Genomic DNA, 14,924 nt, shown 5'->3' on the forward strand with positions numbered 1-14,924 from the left:
CATTTTGCTGCCAGTCAGAGTGCCTGCAGGTGGATTTGTGTTCTGAAAAGGAGCTGCTTGACTGGTGTATTCTTCAGACTGCAACTACATACTCACATGCTACATGTTTTATGACCTATGCTGGCAATTTCCCACTGGGGCAGTGGGGTGCTGGACTGTACAGTGAGTCTGCATGTAAGGGGAATAAAGAAGCAGATGGAGGCTCTTCCTACAAGGTAGGATATTTACTTGACAGGCAGGAGAGAGGCTCAGCTACCCTGAAGGCCTATGTACTACATCACAAACAAACACTGTCTCTTGTTTGGGGAGGCACCCTTGCCAGGCAGCACATACATGTCAGTCAGCAGCACATAATAGCCTGGGGCTCACCACTTCTTGTCTGAGCAACAGCAACATGTCCCACCATGTATAAGCAGGTCCATCCAGCAGGATCATACCTCGATCATAGGATTTGGTTCTAGCAGCCCTGCCTTCCTGTCATTTCTAACTAGGTCAATATTTCCCTTTCAGGATCCTAAACTATACAGAATATAGTTAATTTAGCAAATATTAATCTTAAGCTTTTGAACTAATGTTAAACCAGCCACCATTTTTAAGCATCATCAGGGTCACTATACAATTCAGACTTGAAAAACGGTGAACATCATGCTTATAGTCTGGGTAACACTGACAGGAAGGCATCTTTAAGTAGAAGGGCTGTGTGCTCAATTAGTAGCTCAGGGTTGTTTTTTAAAATAAACAAGACACCAATGATGTCAGTCATCCCTTCTGGCCACCTGCTTCCTTATGGCCGGTAAGGACATTATTATGGTAGCTGCAGAATATTTGTTGTTGTGCATAAGAGCAGTGATTTGTGCAACGGGCCTAAAACAGCTAAGACCCAATTCTGCAAAACAAACAGAGATAACAACTAGGGCTAAGTACAGACAGTCAAAAAGCCTGAGGCTGAGTTGATTCAGTCTTTGCAGGTTAGTCTAAAATGCAGAGATTAAACTAAGAAACAACTGGACAGACATTTACTTTTAATTCAGGAATACAGTCATATGCCTGCTGTAGCTCAGGTCAGAAGCCAGGGGGTGCCAGAGCATGTTGCCAGCATGGACTGTGTGTTCACTTCCTCTTCCTGCTGTCCCTGAGGTCTCTGGGATTTGCAGTTTAGAATCACAACAGCAGGACTCTTTAGGGTTGCTCATCACTTCCTCTTCCTGCATCTAGATGCCTCTGGGATTTGTAGTCCACAGTGGCAGCCAGCAGTAAGTTTTTAGCAGGGCAGGGCAACTCTGTACTTGGGAGAAGGGAAGTTTAATTCTCCTCCCTAGCTCCAGAGCCCAGACCCCGGTCGGGGTTTGCCTGTGGGGAGGGGATGCAGTCTCTGCCTCCCTGCCTCCCAAACCCTTCTCTGCTGGAGAAGATAGCACAGCCCAGCCCAGGGCTGGAAAGCATGCTGGGATGCTGGGGGACTGTGATTTAATTTGAACCAGGAAGAGATCTGGGGCAGAAGTTTCATAAACCAGTTTAACCCAAATCAGTTAGGTCTGACACTACATTCAACCAGGTTTATCTTACACCAGTTTCAGCCATTTTGAAACTGCTTTATGTGCACTGAACTTCTGTTCTGTTACAGGTTTAAATCAGTTTCTGATTACTTAAACTGGTTTATGTATAGCTTCTGTCCCTAGTCTAGGAGATCGCAAAACACAGACACTGGACCTACTGTTTAAACTTCAGGTTTAGGTTTTGCAGTAGAACTCCAGTTCGCTGGCTCAGTACAATATCCTAATGAACTTGATACAAGATTTTGTCTAAACTGGACTACTCTTCCCAGTAGCAATGTACCTAAAGCCTGTACAGTGACGTATTCCTCCCCCCTCTGCAAAGCTAACTGTACTTTCCTGATCGGCCAGGAAACTCCAGGCTGGCCTGAAGCTCCCTCAAGCAGCTCCGTTCTGGGATATGATATGTTGTCTCTGCAAGGCCTGTATATGCCTTAAAGGCATAATTTGTCCCTATGCCAACACTTAACTATCCTTGAAGTTAGAAAGTTTTCCCTAATGCCTAGCCTCAATCTCCTTTGTTGCAATTTAGCCTCTTTTCTTCTATGCCTATCCCCAGTGGACATGGAGTTTATAATTTTTTATGTATTTAAGGACTTTGATGACATCTTTTTTCTGTCTTCTGCTCTAGACTAAATAAACCCAATTCTATTCTTGCAGGTCACATTTTCTAAAGCATTGCTTATCTTTCATGTTCTCATCTGGACTGTCTTCAATTTCTCCACAATTTCTTTGTGTGCTGCCCAAACCTGGACACAAGGTTCTGGCTGAGGTCTTACCAGTGCTGAGCAGAGGGGAAGGATTACTTCACATTTCTGACATATACTACTCCTATATATACATATCAGTATGATGATAGTTTTTTTCATAACAATATGAAATTATTGACTCAGGTTCAATTGGTGACCTACTATAATCCCTAGATCCTTTTCTGTAGTATTACTAACCAGTTGTTCCATAGTTTGTATTTCTGAAGCTGATTATTCCTATGTACTTGTACATACTGAATTTCATCCTATTTATTTTATGCCATTTCTCTAATTTGTTAAGTTCATTTTGAATTCTAATCCTGTGGTCCAAAGCACTTGCAAGCCCTTCAGCTTGGTATCATCTGCAAACTAAATAAGTGTGTTCAGGTAAGCATAAAGACTGTGACTCTGCTTAGTCCATGTCCAAATGCATAACCACCCTTTCCATTAGCATTATAAGGTAGAACACAATGTAGTCCCTGGGATCTGATTCAGGGTTTGATCCTCTTTAGTTGCAAAACTCCCACTGAGTTCAATGGGAGAAGGATTGTATCCGCAGGCTGAAATCTTCATTGGTCAATATTGTGTTTTCTTTTCATTTTGTTGAACACTGAGCACAGTGACCCTCAGGAGATAAGAATATGCACAGGAACTGGGAACTTCCTACAGGAACTGAGAACTGTCTCAAACCACACCACTTTCTGGACCATGTACAAGACACACTTCTTCAACCTGGACTTCACAAACAACAACATGTAGGTCATCAGCTTGAACTACAAACACACAACATACCCCTTGGGAAAGGGGTGGAGCAGGAATAACATGCAATGTAGTTTCCAGCTAGTTTGTTTAATTTTTCTTTGGAACATGCTCACAGACCACTATAATAAACAAGGCAAAAACCTAACTATAATAGCATAACTATGCTTAATATAACAAAAATAATGCAGAAGGTCAAGACCTGTATAATTTATAGCTGCTACCCTATTGCACCATCATCATTTATTAATATATTGCATAAATAAAAATATTAATTATATAACAGAAAGAAAGTCAGTGTGATATCGTAGAACAAGGATTAGCAATCTGTCCCCACAGGTTAGATCTGGCCCATGGTGCTACTGGATCCAGTCTGTGGAGCTGGGGCTTTGATAGGATTCAGCAGACAGGGGTCTCTGTGGCATTCATTGGTGGAGACTTTGCCTGTGCCATGGTTCTACAGTGGAGAACTTTCTGTGCCATGCCACAGTTCAGCAGTGGAGTGAAGCGGCAGTGGCTCCTAGGTCCTTTGTGTTGACTTGCCTTCTACCCAAGCTGAGCCATTCTGGCCTACTGCTGGAAAACATTGCCAACTGTTGTTATAGGGCACTGTCCCAACATCAGTGTCTCATACTTGCTTTTCCTGGCCCTTTTATTTCCTATGGACCTGATCCAGGATTTGGACTTTAATTAGCAAATGAAATAAACTATAACAACTATCAAAACAACTTGTCAACCCATAACACACTAGATAACATGATGCCCAACTGGCAGGACTAAACCTTTGTTCGTGAAATTCTTCCTGCCCATTCCCAAAGGCCATCTTTTCCCATGTTGTACTGTACCTTACATAGATTGTAAGCTTCTCTGAGTCCGGGTCCATTTAATTCTCTCTGAAAGTGTGATACACCTCTCTCATGTCCTTTACAATTAGCCATGACATTTCTCAAGGGCACAGAAAAGTTGATGAAGAACATTACTGTGATTCAGCAGGGGGTGGGAGGAAATAATATTTGTGGCCCCAACAAATTCAAGAGTCCTCAGTGAAGGAGTTGACTGAGCCAGGAAATTGATGGTAGTCACAAAGTTCTATGTGCAATCTGTACAGGAGTACTAGTGGCAGCAGTAGCCCAATTAGAGTACATATTTATGAAAATAATGAAATGCATTAATCTGTGACAGAGCAATTACCTTCAAGCTCACAGCCTAGGAGTTCCATTCTCAGCCCTAGGCCTCCATGTGTGGCTCTCTCAGGGTAGACACGGATGAATCTGGTAGTTACAGGTTCAAAAGCCCGTAGCTCAGGCGTATCATAGTTGGTGTTGCCTTCAAAAGTCTGCAGTGTGACAAATGCTGCTTGTTAAAAAAATAGACACTTTCAACAATTGTTTTTTTCCCCCCTTAGGTCTCTAGTATTTGAATTGGATGAGAAGTAGGCCAAATCTTCCACATTTAATAAGTGGCTGACACTCCTATCTTAAATGAGGAAGGAACATATAGTTAAAGCCTCACTGAAAAATGACATGTTTCATTTTTCATCAACTCAGTAGCAACCAATCCATCAGGGTCATAACAGGAGCTGAGTGTTTAATGAGACATGTTTTTAAATGACACTCTGATCTGGGGTTTAACTGGGTGACATTTACAGCACTTCATGGGGAAAAAATGACTGAAGAGAAGATCCTGTCACCTTTTAAGTAGCTACAATAATAACCCAACTATTTGAGAGAATATTTCAATCTGATTTCCCCCCAGTGACAGAATCAGAGTTTCATACATTATAGTTATTTAAAAAAGGTGTAAATTAAACTCCAGGAGCTGTAGCAGCAAGTGTTCTTCTAGTCAGACTGCTATTGAATAAAAACAAAAGGTAAAAGCCTGCCTACTGACAGAACTGAAATGAGTACACATGTAAACTAAGAGGACAAGGGAAGTCAATGGACAAGCATCTAAGATAAACTTATCTCCTCTGAGTTGTACTGTTGATCTCTTACTGCAAGTCTTGATTGCATTTGTGCCATAATTTTAGCTTCTGATGTCCATGACATTCTGCACATGGAACAGATTATTTTAATTTGTATGTATATTAATATCTAGATACCCCAATTGAGATCAGGATTCCATTGAGTTATCTGCTATATATACCTATGCTTCTGGGCATGAAGGTGTTCCACCTTAAATTAAGTGCTACTTAGGACTCTAAAGGCTAGAACAAATGCTCTGGGGGGTCCTGTGGAATTATGCACTTTCCCAATGGAACAGGATAGCAGTGAAGCATTAGTGGCTGTAGTGGATCCCTTCTAAGTACTGGGTGTCACCTACTTATCTTCCCTTTGCCAGCTAAATAGCACTTAGGAGGTAAACAAAAGTAGCATGTCTCCCAGGAAAAAGCCTTCTGTCCTAGAATCTTACAAACATGTGGCCATTGTCCTGTTTCAAGTACCTGTGAAGTATGAAAGATAAAATGTGCTAACGTTTTTTCCTGGGACATTTTGGTGCGAGTCTACGCAGTTATTATGACACATTCCAGCAACAAAACTGTCAAGTTGTGTGCTATCACTGGCTACCAGGGCTGTGTGAAGCTTCAGGTACTTATTTGACTCGGAGGAGATTTGGCCTGATTCCGTGGCTGAATCTTGAAATCTGAATTGAATGAGACCATTTAAAAGGTCCAAATTGATTCGAAGTTCTCTGAAGTTCTTTGGAGATTTGGGCAGTCCCTGCTTGCTGCTACAGGGAGATGGACCCAGACTCTGTGCTGGTACGTAGGGGGCAGGGGAGAGGGGGAGTTGGAGAAGAGGAGAGGACCATGGAGGGACCCCTGCCAGGCCCCATCCCCTGCCTGCTCCCTCAGCCCCCGTGAGTGCCCCCGACCCCCGTCCGCTCTCCCAGCGCCCCTCCATGGCTGCCCCACCCAGCTCCAGCTCCAGCTCTTTAAAATAAAGCCCCCATTCACTGGCTGCTGCCAGGTGGGGGGGGTTATTCCTGCTGTCCTCCACTGCCCCATGCTGTGTGGGGGGCTCTGCCATGAGGCCCCCAACCCCTGCCCAGCTGCCCCCCATGGCTGCCCTGCCTGGCCCAGCTCCCAGTTCTTTAAGAAAAAAACAAATACTCACCGGCTGCTGCAGCAGCCTTAGGGCTTCTGGGGGCTCATGGCAGCGCCCCCCACGTAGCATGAGGTAGTGGGGTAGTGTGGGGCAGCAGGGAGCCACAGAATCTGGTGGGTTTCTTTTGTTTAAAGAGCTAGGGCTGAGTGGGGGGGGCCATGGGAGGGGGCTGGGAGGGTGGGCGGGGGTCAGGGGGCTTGTGGCCAAGCCCCCCCTGCAGCATGGGGCAGTGGGGGGCAGCGAGGATTGCCCCCCCCACCTGGCAGCAGCTGGTGAGTGCCAGGCTTTTTTTTTAAAGAGCCAGGAGCTGGGGTCGGGCAGGGGATGGGGCTGATTCAGAGATTCGGCTGATTTGCTGGCAGCTGAATCTCCGAATCAGATTTGGTCGAATCAAGTCAGGACAGTGATTTGAATCACGAATTGACTCATTGTCCTCTGAATCGGCCGAATCTGAATCCAAAACAAATACTAGCCGCTTTACACAGGTCTACTGGCTACATACTGGAAGAGAAGCTGCAGTATGTCTTGGAAGGATTATGTGTGTAAATGGCTGTGCCACTCCTGTTTTGTTCAACACCCAGGACAATTAGGACTACCTCAGATGAGACAGCTGTTTACAGCCTTAGACATAAAGGTGGAGTAGGATTTGAATTGAATAATTTACAGTCCAAGAGCAAATGTAGGATAAAGGAAGTTTTGCAGGTGGGGAGCTGAGGCACACAGCTAAAGCAAGAATTGGTCAAACATACAGAAAGAGCTGTGGCATTACCAGACACTGAACCCAGAACTTCTGAATCTCTGTCTGATGCCTTAAACAAAAGGTTATCTTTTCCCTGAATTATAAGATATATAAAAACAGAGATAAAAGAATTGTTTATAAAGCACTTTAATTCTGTTTTATAAGAACTGACTGAATTACAGTACTAATCACAAAATCCTTCGAACTGGAATCCAAATTTGAGATTATGGTGACATTTTAGGGAACTTCCAACTCTTAGTCATGCATCATGAAGCTTCTTTTTTGCATTCATAAGAAAAGCAACTGCCAGGTATCCTTCACATTTGAATGAGAGCAGCACTCAACATACAGTAATTTTCACCTAATGATCCAAAGATAGACAAAGAGGAGTGCAGAGAAAAAAACTGATTTTGTTGTTTAATGCACAGAGGCCACAGGAAAAAGAAAAGAAAAGAAAAATCAATTACTGGGTGTGTTTAGCTGCAAATCTAAAAGTATGTCTTTTGGTTTAAATTTCTGTATACTGAGCCTGTAGTTCCCAGCCTTTTTCTGACAACTGTACCAATTTACTTGACTAAGACCCTGGCTGTAATAGCTTGTGCCCTGCTGCTTCTTATTCAGCTCTGTGAAGTTTGGTCCACAATTAATCTCAGGCTGTTTGGAAAGTGTCAGATATTGGGCTTTGGAACAGACCAACCCTTACTGCAGAGGGTTGAGTAAACTCAACACAGTTGAATGAATGATGTAGAGTGGTAATGAATGATGTATCACAAAGAGCATGCTCTTACTCCTTTTTAAAATCAATAAGAGCAGAATGCGGCCTGAAAGTGGGGACGCAAGTTTGGACTATTATGAAAACAGGAAATATCAATAATGGTAAGTGTGCTGGTAGCTGTGAACCATGGTATTAAAAATACTTTTAGTAATGGCACTACTGCACCCAGTTGGCATGGTAGGCTGAATCTTATAGTTTTCTTTATATGGCACTAGGTTAGCTGCTTTTCTAAGAGAACTTGGAGAAGTTAGAAGGCATTGCTCTTTGGATCAAATTGATTTGTAATTATTAAGGCTTTCTTCTTATATCTATGTTAATGCATTCAAAAGGTCAGAGAAGCTGCCTATTGTGTGAAAAAGGAATATAGAATGCCATTTTCTGTGTAAAAGTGAGTAGACATATGTATCTAAGGAACCTGTATTCCTTTCTAATAATAGTCTTAATAGCAACATATAATAATGAAAACTGTTGCAAAATACATCAGTACTGAGTACTGACATGTAGGCATTAGAATTCAGCAGGCATCTAGAATTATATTGAATCATTGTCACTTGCAGTGCAGACTTGCCTGCGATTTAATTTTGACTGTTCATTTTCAACACACTTTGATCTTCTTTGTATAGGTGGAGGGAGGACCATGAAGTAAAACTCCAGTTTGTGTAGTGAATTTCATACAGGAAATGTTCATAAAATGCTCTGATTGGTTACAAATTTAAATTATAACAACTGAATAAGAAAAAAAGTTAAAAACTATTGGCAAGAAAGAAAAGGTTTGCTTCCTAACAACATTTTAAAGCAAAATCAATGTGGTTGGAGAAATTAAGGAAGGTTGTTCCAGGTGGCAGGAGATACAGAGAAGATACTAGCACTAACATGGCATGCCTACATGAATGTTTGCTGTTGCTTTGTAGTAAATGTTTCATGTCTACATGTGCGGCCCTATTAGGCCTCAGGAAACTAACTAACTGCATAGCAGGATGATACTTGTAAAAAGAAGTATCACCCTGCTGCAGAGTTTTTTCGTGCACAGCAACACAAGTGTAGATGCTGACCTGGCTAGTTGGGGCATGAGAGTGCAGGGTCTGCCTGCTGGCTAGCCCCACACTGGAGCACCCTTGTGCCCCAGCCAGCCCCTCCACAGCACATTGGCCCAGGTTGGAGCAGCCCTGGCACATCAAGCTGTGTTGGGGGCCCCCTGCCAGCCAGGGCTGCTCCAACACAGCTCAACGTGCTGCAGTCCTGGGTGCAGATTCAAATGGTACACCTGGCTGCAATAAACTCTGGTGCGATATGTGTCGGGGTTTATTGTTGCATGCTAATAGCACATGTATGTGCAGCAGGAGCGATGTGGCTGAAGCCCTGAGAGGCCCCCAGGACCCTAGGTAAGGCTGCTTACCTAGGGTAAGCCCTAGGTAAGGCTGCTTCCCCTATCCCACCCAAGGTAACTTGCTGAATGTCAGAGTGTGTGTGGCACAGGTGCTCCTCAGGGACAACTAGTGGCAGCACAAGGTGCACTGCTGCTGGTTGTTCATGGGGAACCGAACGTCCACGCATGTCTGGATGTGATCACAGTGTCTAAAAGGCTTGGAAAAAGAGAGAAAAGGTCAGTAGGAAACCAGTAGAACGGTGCATGGAACGACATACTTCAAGCTTCATAACATAGGCAGGAGCAGTAGCATGAAGGGTGTTACAAACAAGAAAAGCAAACATCAATTGAATTGTGAAATTAGTGGTAAGCCAATGAGGTTATTTGAGAATTGAAATTAGCTTGAATACTCAAGGTGAGAAGAGCAAGCTTCTGATCATGTGGGAATATGTAAGAATTAGAAATTGGGAGACCACAGAGCTGAGAATTATAATAGTCAAAGCAAAAGGAAATGAAGCTGTGGATGACAGGGCAGAGTCAAGAAGGTGGTAGATGCAGGGCTAGGGTTTATTCAAGTGATTCTCAACCTGGGTACCAGGGTACCCTGCGGTGCCATGAGATCCTTTTAAGGGTACCACAGGGTGCTGTGCAATATTTGCATTGTTAGATATGCAAACACCTACACAATTCAGAAGATTAACCCAGAGATTTCAAATAGTATTCTTTAGTGTCAAAAATATTCTGACCTGTTGTGGTCTTTCTGAGTTTTTTGCAACAGAAGACTTGCTCTATGATTTTTCTGTAGTTGAAAAACAAGTAAAGTTACAAGCTGGCATTTCAGAGGGGTGCCTTGAGTCTAAAAATGTTGAAAACCACTGGTTTATATTGTAGATGTATAATGCTGACATGCTTAGCTTTGCAGAGCTTTTCCTTTTTTTTCTATAGCATGCAGTTGTTTGTTTTCAAAAGTCAAGATTGTAACCAAGTGAAATGATGTGTTTCATTTCATAAAACAGAGCTGTTTCTAATCCATTTTCATGCTGTGACTCATTATAGCTAACATTCCATACTATCCAACTTCATTTACTTTTTAAAATAGTACATTCCTGTATTAACATTTTAAATCCACTAGTCTTCCAAATCCTAGGATTTATCTGATTCCTTTTTAATAAAACTTTTTCTATGGAAGAAAGTTTATTAAATGTTCTGAATTTTGGGGAGGATTTTGCTGTTAGACAACACAAGATTGAATTCTAGCTCCTTTAATCTCTGGAATTAATTTTTGATAGTGATGAAAGCTATTGGTGGACTTATGTATTTTGGGTTTTTTGTCAAACTGTTACCTTTCGATAATGATGGCAAGTGCTTGGATTAGATAACAGAAAGCCATGAAGCATACGGTGTATCACTTTGAAAGCATATGGCAGTGTATTTTTTTCTCTCATTGAGAAATGGTGTGGAAGTATACGTCAAAACAATATCCATGTTAGCAGGGAACTGGTTAGATCCCACTGTTGATTTACACCCGCTTCACACTTTATGATGAAGTCAAAACCCATGGTAACAGAAAAAGTTGTTTATTGTAAAGGTTGAATCCATTCTGTATTTAAACCCAAAACAAATGATGGAAAAAAGATAAGCAAGTGAGAAAAGTCAGATATTTTCGCTGAAGTTAAAATCAGGAAGAATAAAACTAAACTTTTGCTTGGAAAAAGCTAAAAGACATGGCATGGGGAGGGAGAAGGCATCCTTCCTTTCATTTTAGGAAACAGGCTTGCCCAATGGGTGCTTGAGCCATAGAGGAAAAAAGACCTTAAATCTATTTTTTAGTCTAACGCAACTGGGATAAAGAACAGCTGCTGTGCTGTGGGATCTTGTTCTGTGTTTTTCATTTGTTTTCCTTTCTTGATATCCTTCATGCAGGAAAAGCTCATATGTATGTTACCTTGCCATGATAATTCCAGTGGTAAAGCATTATTCCTTGTAGAGTAAAGGTGATATCCTATAGCTATAGAGTTAGGAGAATATTTTTAGGCAAAAATGTTTAAGGACATGTTCCTGACAGAGGAAACAAAATAGGCCAAGAGATGAATGGGATTTTAACTAAATATTTTTAAATGTTCCACAGTACAGTGATGGCCTCTGAGAAATATGTATTCCAGACCACACCTAGGCACATGCATTATTGGGGCCTGCTCTCATTCTATGTTCTCTTTTTCTTCCTGTCAGCCTCCTTATCAGCTCTTGTGGTCCTCTGTGTTACTTCCTTCTTTGTAAAGATGTTGCTACTTCTGCTCAAGCATGTGTAATTATTGCCTTCTCAGGCAACTCTAAAATCCTTCACTAGTAATAAAAGTTAACATGTTTCACTTTGGGCATTATCCATGGCTGATTAAAATCGCTGGGAGTCTAATCATTGTTTTCAGTGGACATTGGATCAGACCCTTATAGGACACCCTTCCTCTGAGAACCTTGAAAAAAGCTGCATGCAATTTAGGAACTCTCTAGTCACTCCTTTTATAGCTAGGGGAAATGAAACACAGAGAGTCATTCAGTGGTTCACTTAAGTTCACATGAACAGTGACAAGACTAAGGATACAGCCCATTTAATTTCCCCCCCCTGAATTGCTATGTTCTAAAGGATTCTAGGGCAGAAATGAGACCCAAAGATGGCTTCTGCACATTGCTGAACAGAAAGAGGGATTTTCCCCTTTTAATAGGAATGATAAATAACAGGGCTGTGCGAAATTTCGATGGGTGTTTCGTTTCAAAGCTATTTTGATGCGTTTTGAGCTCAAAACAGCGAAATTGAAACAAAACGAAAGGCTTCAAAACAGCTGCGAAATGAAATGAGTGCACTTGAAACATTTTGAAAATTTTGAAATGTTTTGAGTTTTGAAGCTGGGCTTGCTTGCAGCTAAACAGAAACTAAGGAGAGGGAGTGCGGAGAGAGGGGAAGGACTTTTCTGATATTGACATGTGTGTAGCTGGCCAGTGACTGTGATCCTTCCCTGAGGCCCCTTCCAATCCCAAAGCTTTGGGGGAGGGACAGAAAAACAGCATAAAAAGCATGGTTTGAACTGAGCTTTCTCTGTGCCTTCACACTTACAAGTGACACAAGTTTTGCCTTGAACAGTTTAAGGTGCAGTTTCCCAGAAACCCCTACACCTATCTCCTTGAAATTTGGCAGGCTTCATGGCCTCAGCAGGTTTCACCCCACTGTGCCTTAACACACACACAAAGTCACACATGGCATGAGTTTTGCTTGTCAGCAGTTTGAGGTGCAGTTTCCCTGCACTTATCTACTTGAAACTTGGCAGACTCCCTAGCCTCAGCAGGGGCTACCATCCCTGCTGTTTTCACCACCCTGTGCCTTCACACTTACAAGTGACATGAGTTTTGCTGCGAACAGTTTGAGGTGCAGTTTCCCAGAAACCCCTGCACCTATTTCCTTGAAACTTGACAGGCTTTGTGGCCTCAGCAGGGGTATCATCCCTGCTGTTTCATTAAAATCAGGAAAGAAATGACAAAGTTATAGGCATATTCGTGATTCTCAATTATAGCCTATGGATGAAACATTGAAACATATCAAAACAGTATTGAACCAGCAAAACAGTTTTGACGAAACAAAACGGAACAGTGCTTCAAAACAGCAAAACGAAACACTGTCCCTTTGAAACGGTAAAATGGAAGTCGAAATGAAATGGTGCTGTTTTGCACAGCCCATAATAAGCAAAACTCAATAGCCATGATCAGCAACTTAGGACTGGCTCCCTAGTGCATGAAAACAGGCACAGTACTGTTCAGTAACATGTCTTTAGATTGGCTGCTATCCTTCTGATTAACTTAGGGTCACCACAAATCCTTTTCCAAGATCTGACCTATGCAAATACTTAATAATTTTTCACTACACTGATTTATCCCTTACCTTTATTTTCTTCTTACTGGCATCCATGATCATTTTCCAATCTGATCCATTGTTGCTGTAGCCAATCTTAAATTTTTTCATGAACACTTTGTTTTCTCTGTGCTTGCCTCCCTGCACAATTATGCCCCGTACTATTTTCTCTTCACCAAGGTCTATCTGAAGCCACTCTTTGGTATATGGATGCGTAGTCGGTGGAAGCGCCCAGCCTGAGCGGCTTGTTATAAGACGAGCATTTTCTGGGATCCAAGTTCGATCTACTTGACTGGATGCAGTAATCTGAGAGTCGGAAATAAGTCCAGACACCATACCCAGCATCCCAGAGCAAGGGTAATCTAGAAAAGAAGATTATATTAAATCATTCATTTCTGTAAAACCCATGTAGCCAAAAACTAACAAAAGTAAGAAATAACACACAAAATAGAAACAAATTGACTCTTTTTTTCCAAATCACACATCTTTTGAGCAATTTTCATTTTTTAGTTTAAGTCAAATTTTTAGTGCCTGATGTTGGCAGGAGGTGGAAGTACCAAAATATTGGAAATATTTGTGGCGTGATGGGAACCAGGAAGCATCACAAAAGTCATTGTCCATTCTATTCGTATGAGTGTTCCACCCTCGTTCCTAATAAAGGGCAGTGAGGGTCACATTTGAACTTGTGGGTGCTTATTCAAACAGAACCTTCAGATATGCTGCGATGAGCCCATTATTTGTTCTTGATGCTGGAAAAACATTTTGAAAATGTAAACCAGCCTAATGCTCATTGACAAATGGAAATCTGGCCTTATGCATCTACCTGTTGGAATTATTTGCAGATTTACATGTTCACATCTTGGATATTTTTTAAACCTCAGACCCTACTATGTCCTATAAAAAGAACCTGCAAATCCTTGTGCTCAAAATAAGAAATTAGGCACGGAAGATGGGCATTTATGCTCCCCAAATTTGAGAATTTGCTGATTTGAACAACCAAATACAGCTGTGGATACCCTGTTTAAATAATCCTGCTAGCATGGGGAAGTACTCAGTCAATAGCTGGTCTTATCAGACCCAGAGTCTGGGTATAAAGGGGTTTTGTTAATTTTGTATTACTTTCTCATGGCTTGAAGATACAAATCTATCAAAAATACAAATCTTAGCAAATCTGTTTCTGAAAGCCCTTGGTCTGACTGGGACTGGAGACTGATAGATGGGAAATGTCAGGATGGTGAAGGAAGTAGAGCTAGGGTGAGAGTTGTAAAGAGCTTAACACAAGGGAGTAAAATAATTGAAAGAAAACTAATGACATCATTTTTTCTCACCTTAAATCTGAACTCTCAGAAATGATGCCATAGCGGTATCTATGAATACTCAGGTATATGTTTGATTGGTTTTAAAATTTTACTTATTGCTACTTACTTCTTCATGTCAAACAAATATGGCTGTAGAGGGCTCCTCCAATGCAAATACAGAAAATGCATGCAGAATAGAACTGATTAAAAAAGACAGTGTTCCAAACTGCAGAAACGAGTGATATTAAGTTTTTCATATTGGCACTTACCTGTTATTCTACAGCCATAAATTTCAAATCTCAGTGATATACCATTTTCCCAGGTCATGGGTTTGATACGAACAAATCTTGTTAAAACTGGTTTGGGAAAAAATCTGTAAACAATATCTTTGGGGTTGGTGTTCCCTTGAAATACCTTTTGAGAGAAAGGAGAGGAGTTTTAAGTAATAATCTTCTTTTACATTTTGTTTATAATTCTTTGTTGCACAGATATCAAGGATACACAATTTAAACAGTTTTTTGCACAGTGGAATACTTCCTTAAGCTCACAGCATCATTCTTACAGAAAACTAAGGTTCTTTCAGGGAAGATATTGTAGAAGACTCAACATATCTAACAATGTTAAATGTATTTTAAAATCCATTATAGTTGGACCATGATAATTTGGTTATTCTTTGAAGG

General features: G+C 41.5%; 1 protein-coding gene across 4 annotated transcripts in view; it reads right to left on the reverse strand.

Moving 5' to 3' along the window:
• The window catches only part of NRP1 (neuropilin 1), a 155,135-nt gene that overhangs the window by 22,241 nt on the left and 117,970 nt on the right, over window positions 1-14,924 (reverse strand). For all 4 annotated transcript variants that reach the window (XM_059729140.1, XM_059729141.1, XM_059729139.1 and 1 more), the window contains exons 8-10: window positions 14,514-14,658; window positions 12,977-13,308; window positions 4,253-4,397 (exon numbers count right to left, since the gene is read on the reverse strand). In XM_059729140.1, the coding sequence (XP_059585123.1) occupies window positions 4,253-4,397; window positions 12,977-13,308; window positions 14,514-14,658 (622 nt within the window). The remainder of the gene's footprint in view (window positions 1-4,252; window positions 4,398-12,976; window positions 13,309-14,513; window positions 14,659-14,924) is intronic.

This window comes from Alligator mississippiensis, chromosome 5 (assembly GCF_030867095.1).
Source record: "Alligator mississippiensis isolate rAllMis1 chromosome 5, rAllMis1, whole genome shotgun sequence".
Classification (NCBI taxonomy): domain Eukaryota; kingdom Metazoa; phylum Chordata; order Crocodylia; family Alligatoridae; genus Alligator; species Alligator mississippiensis.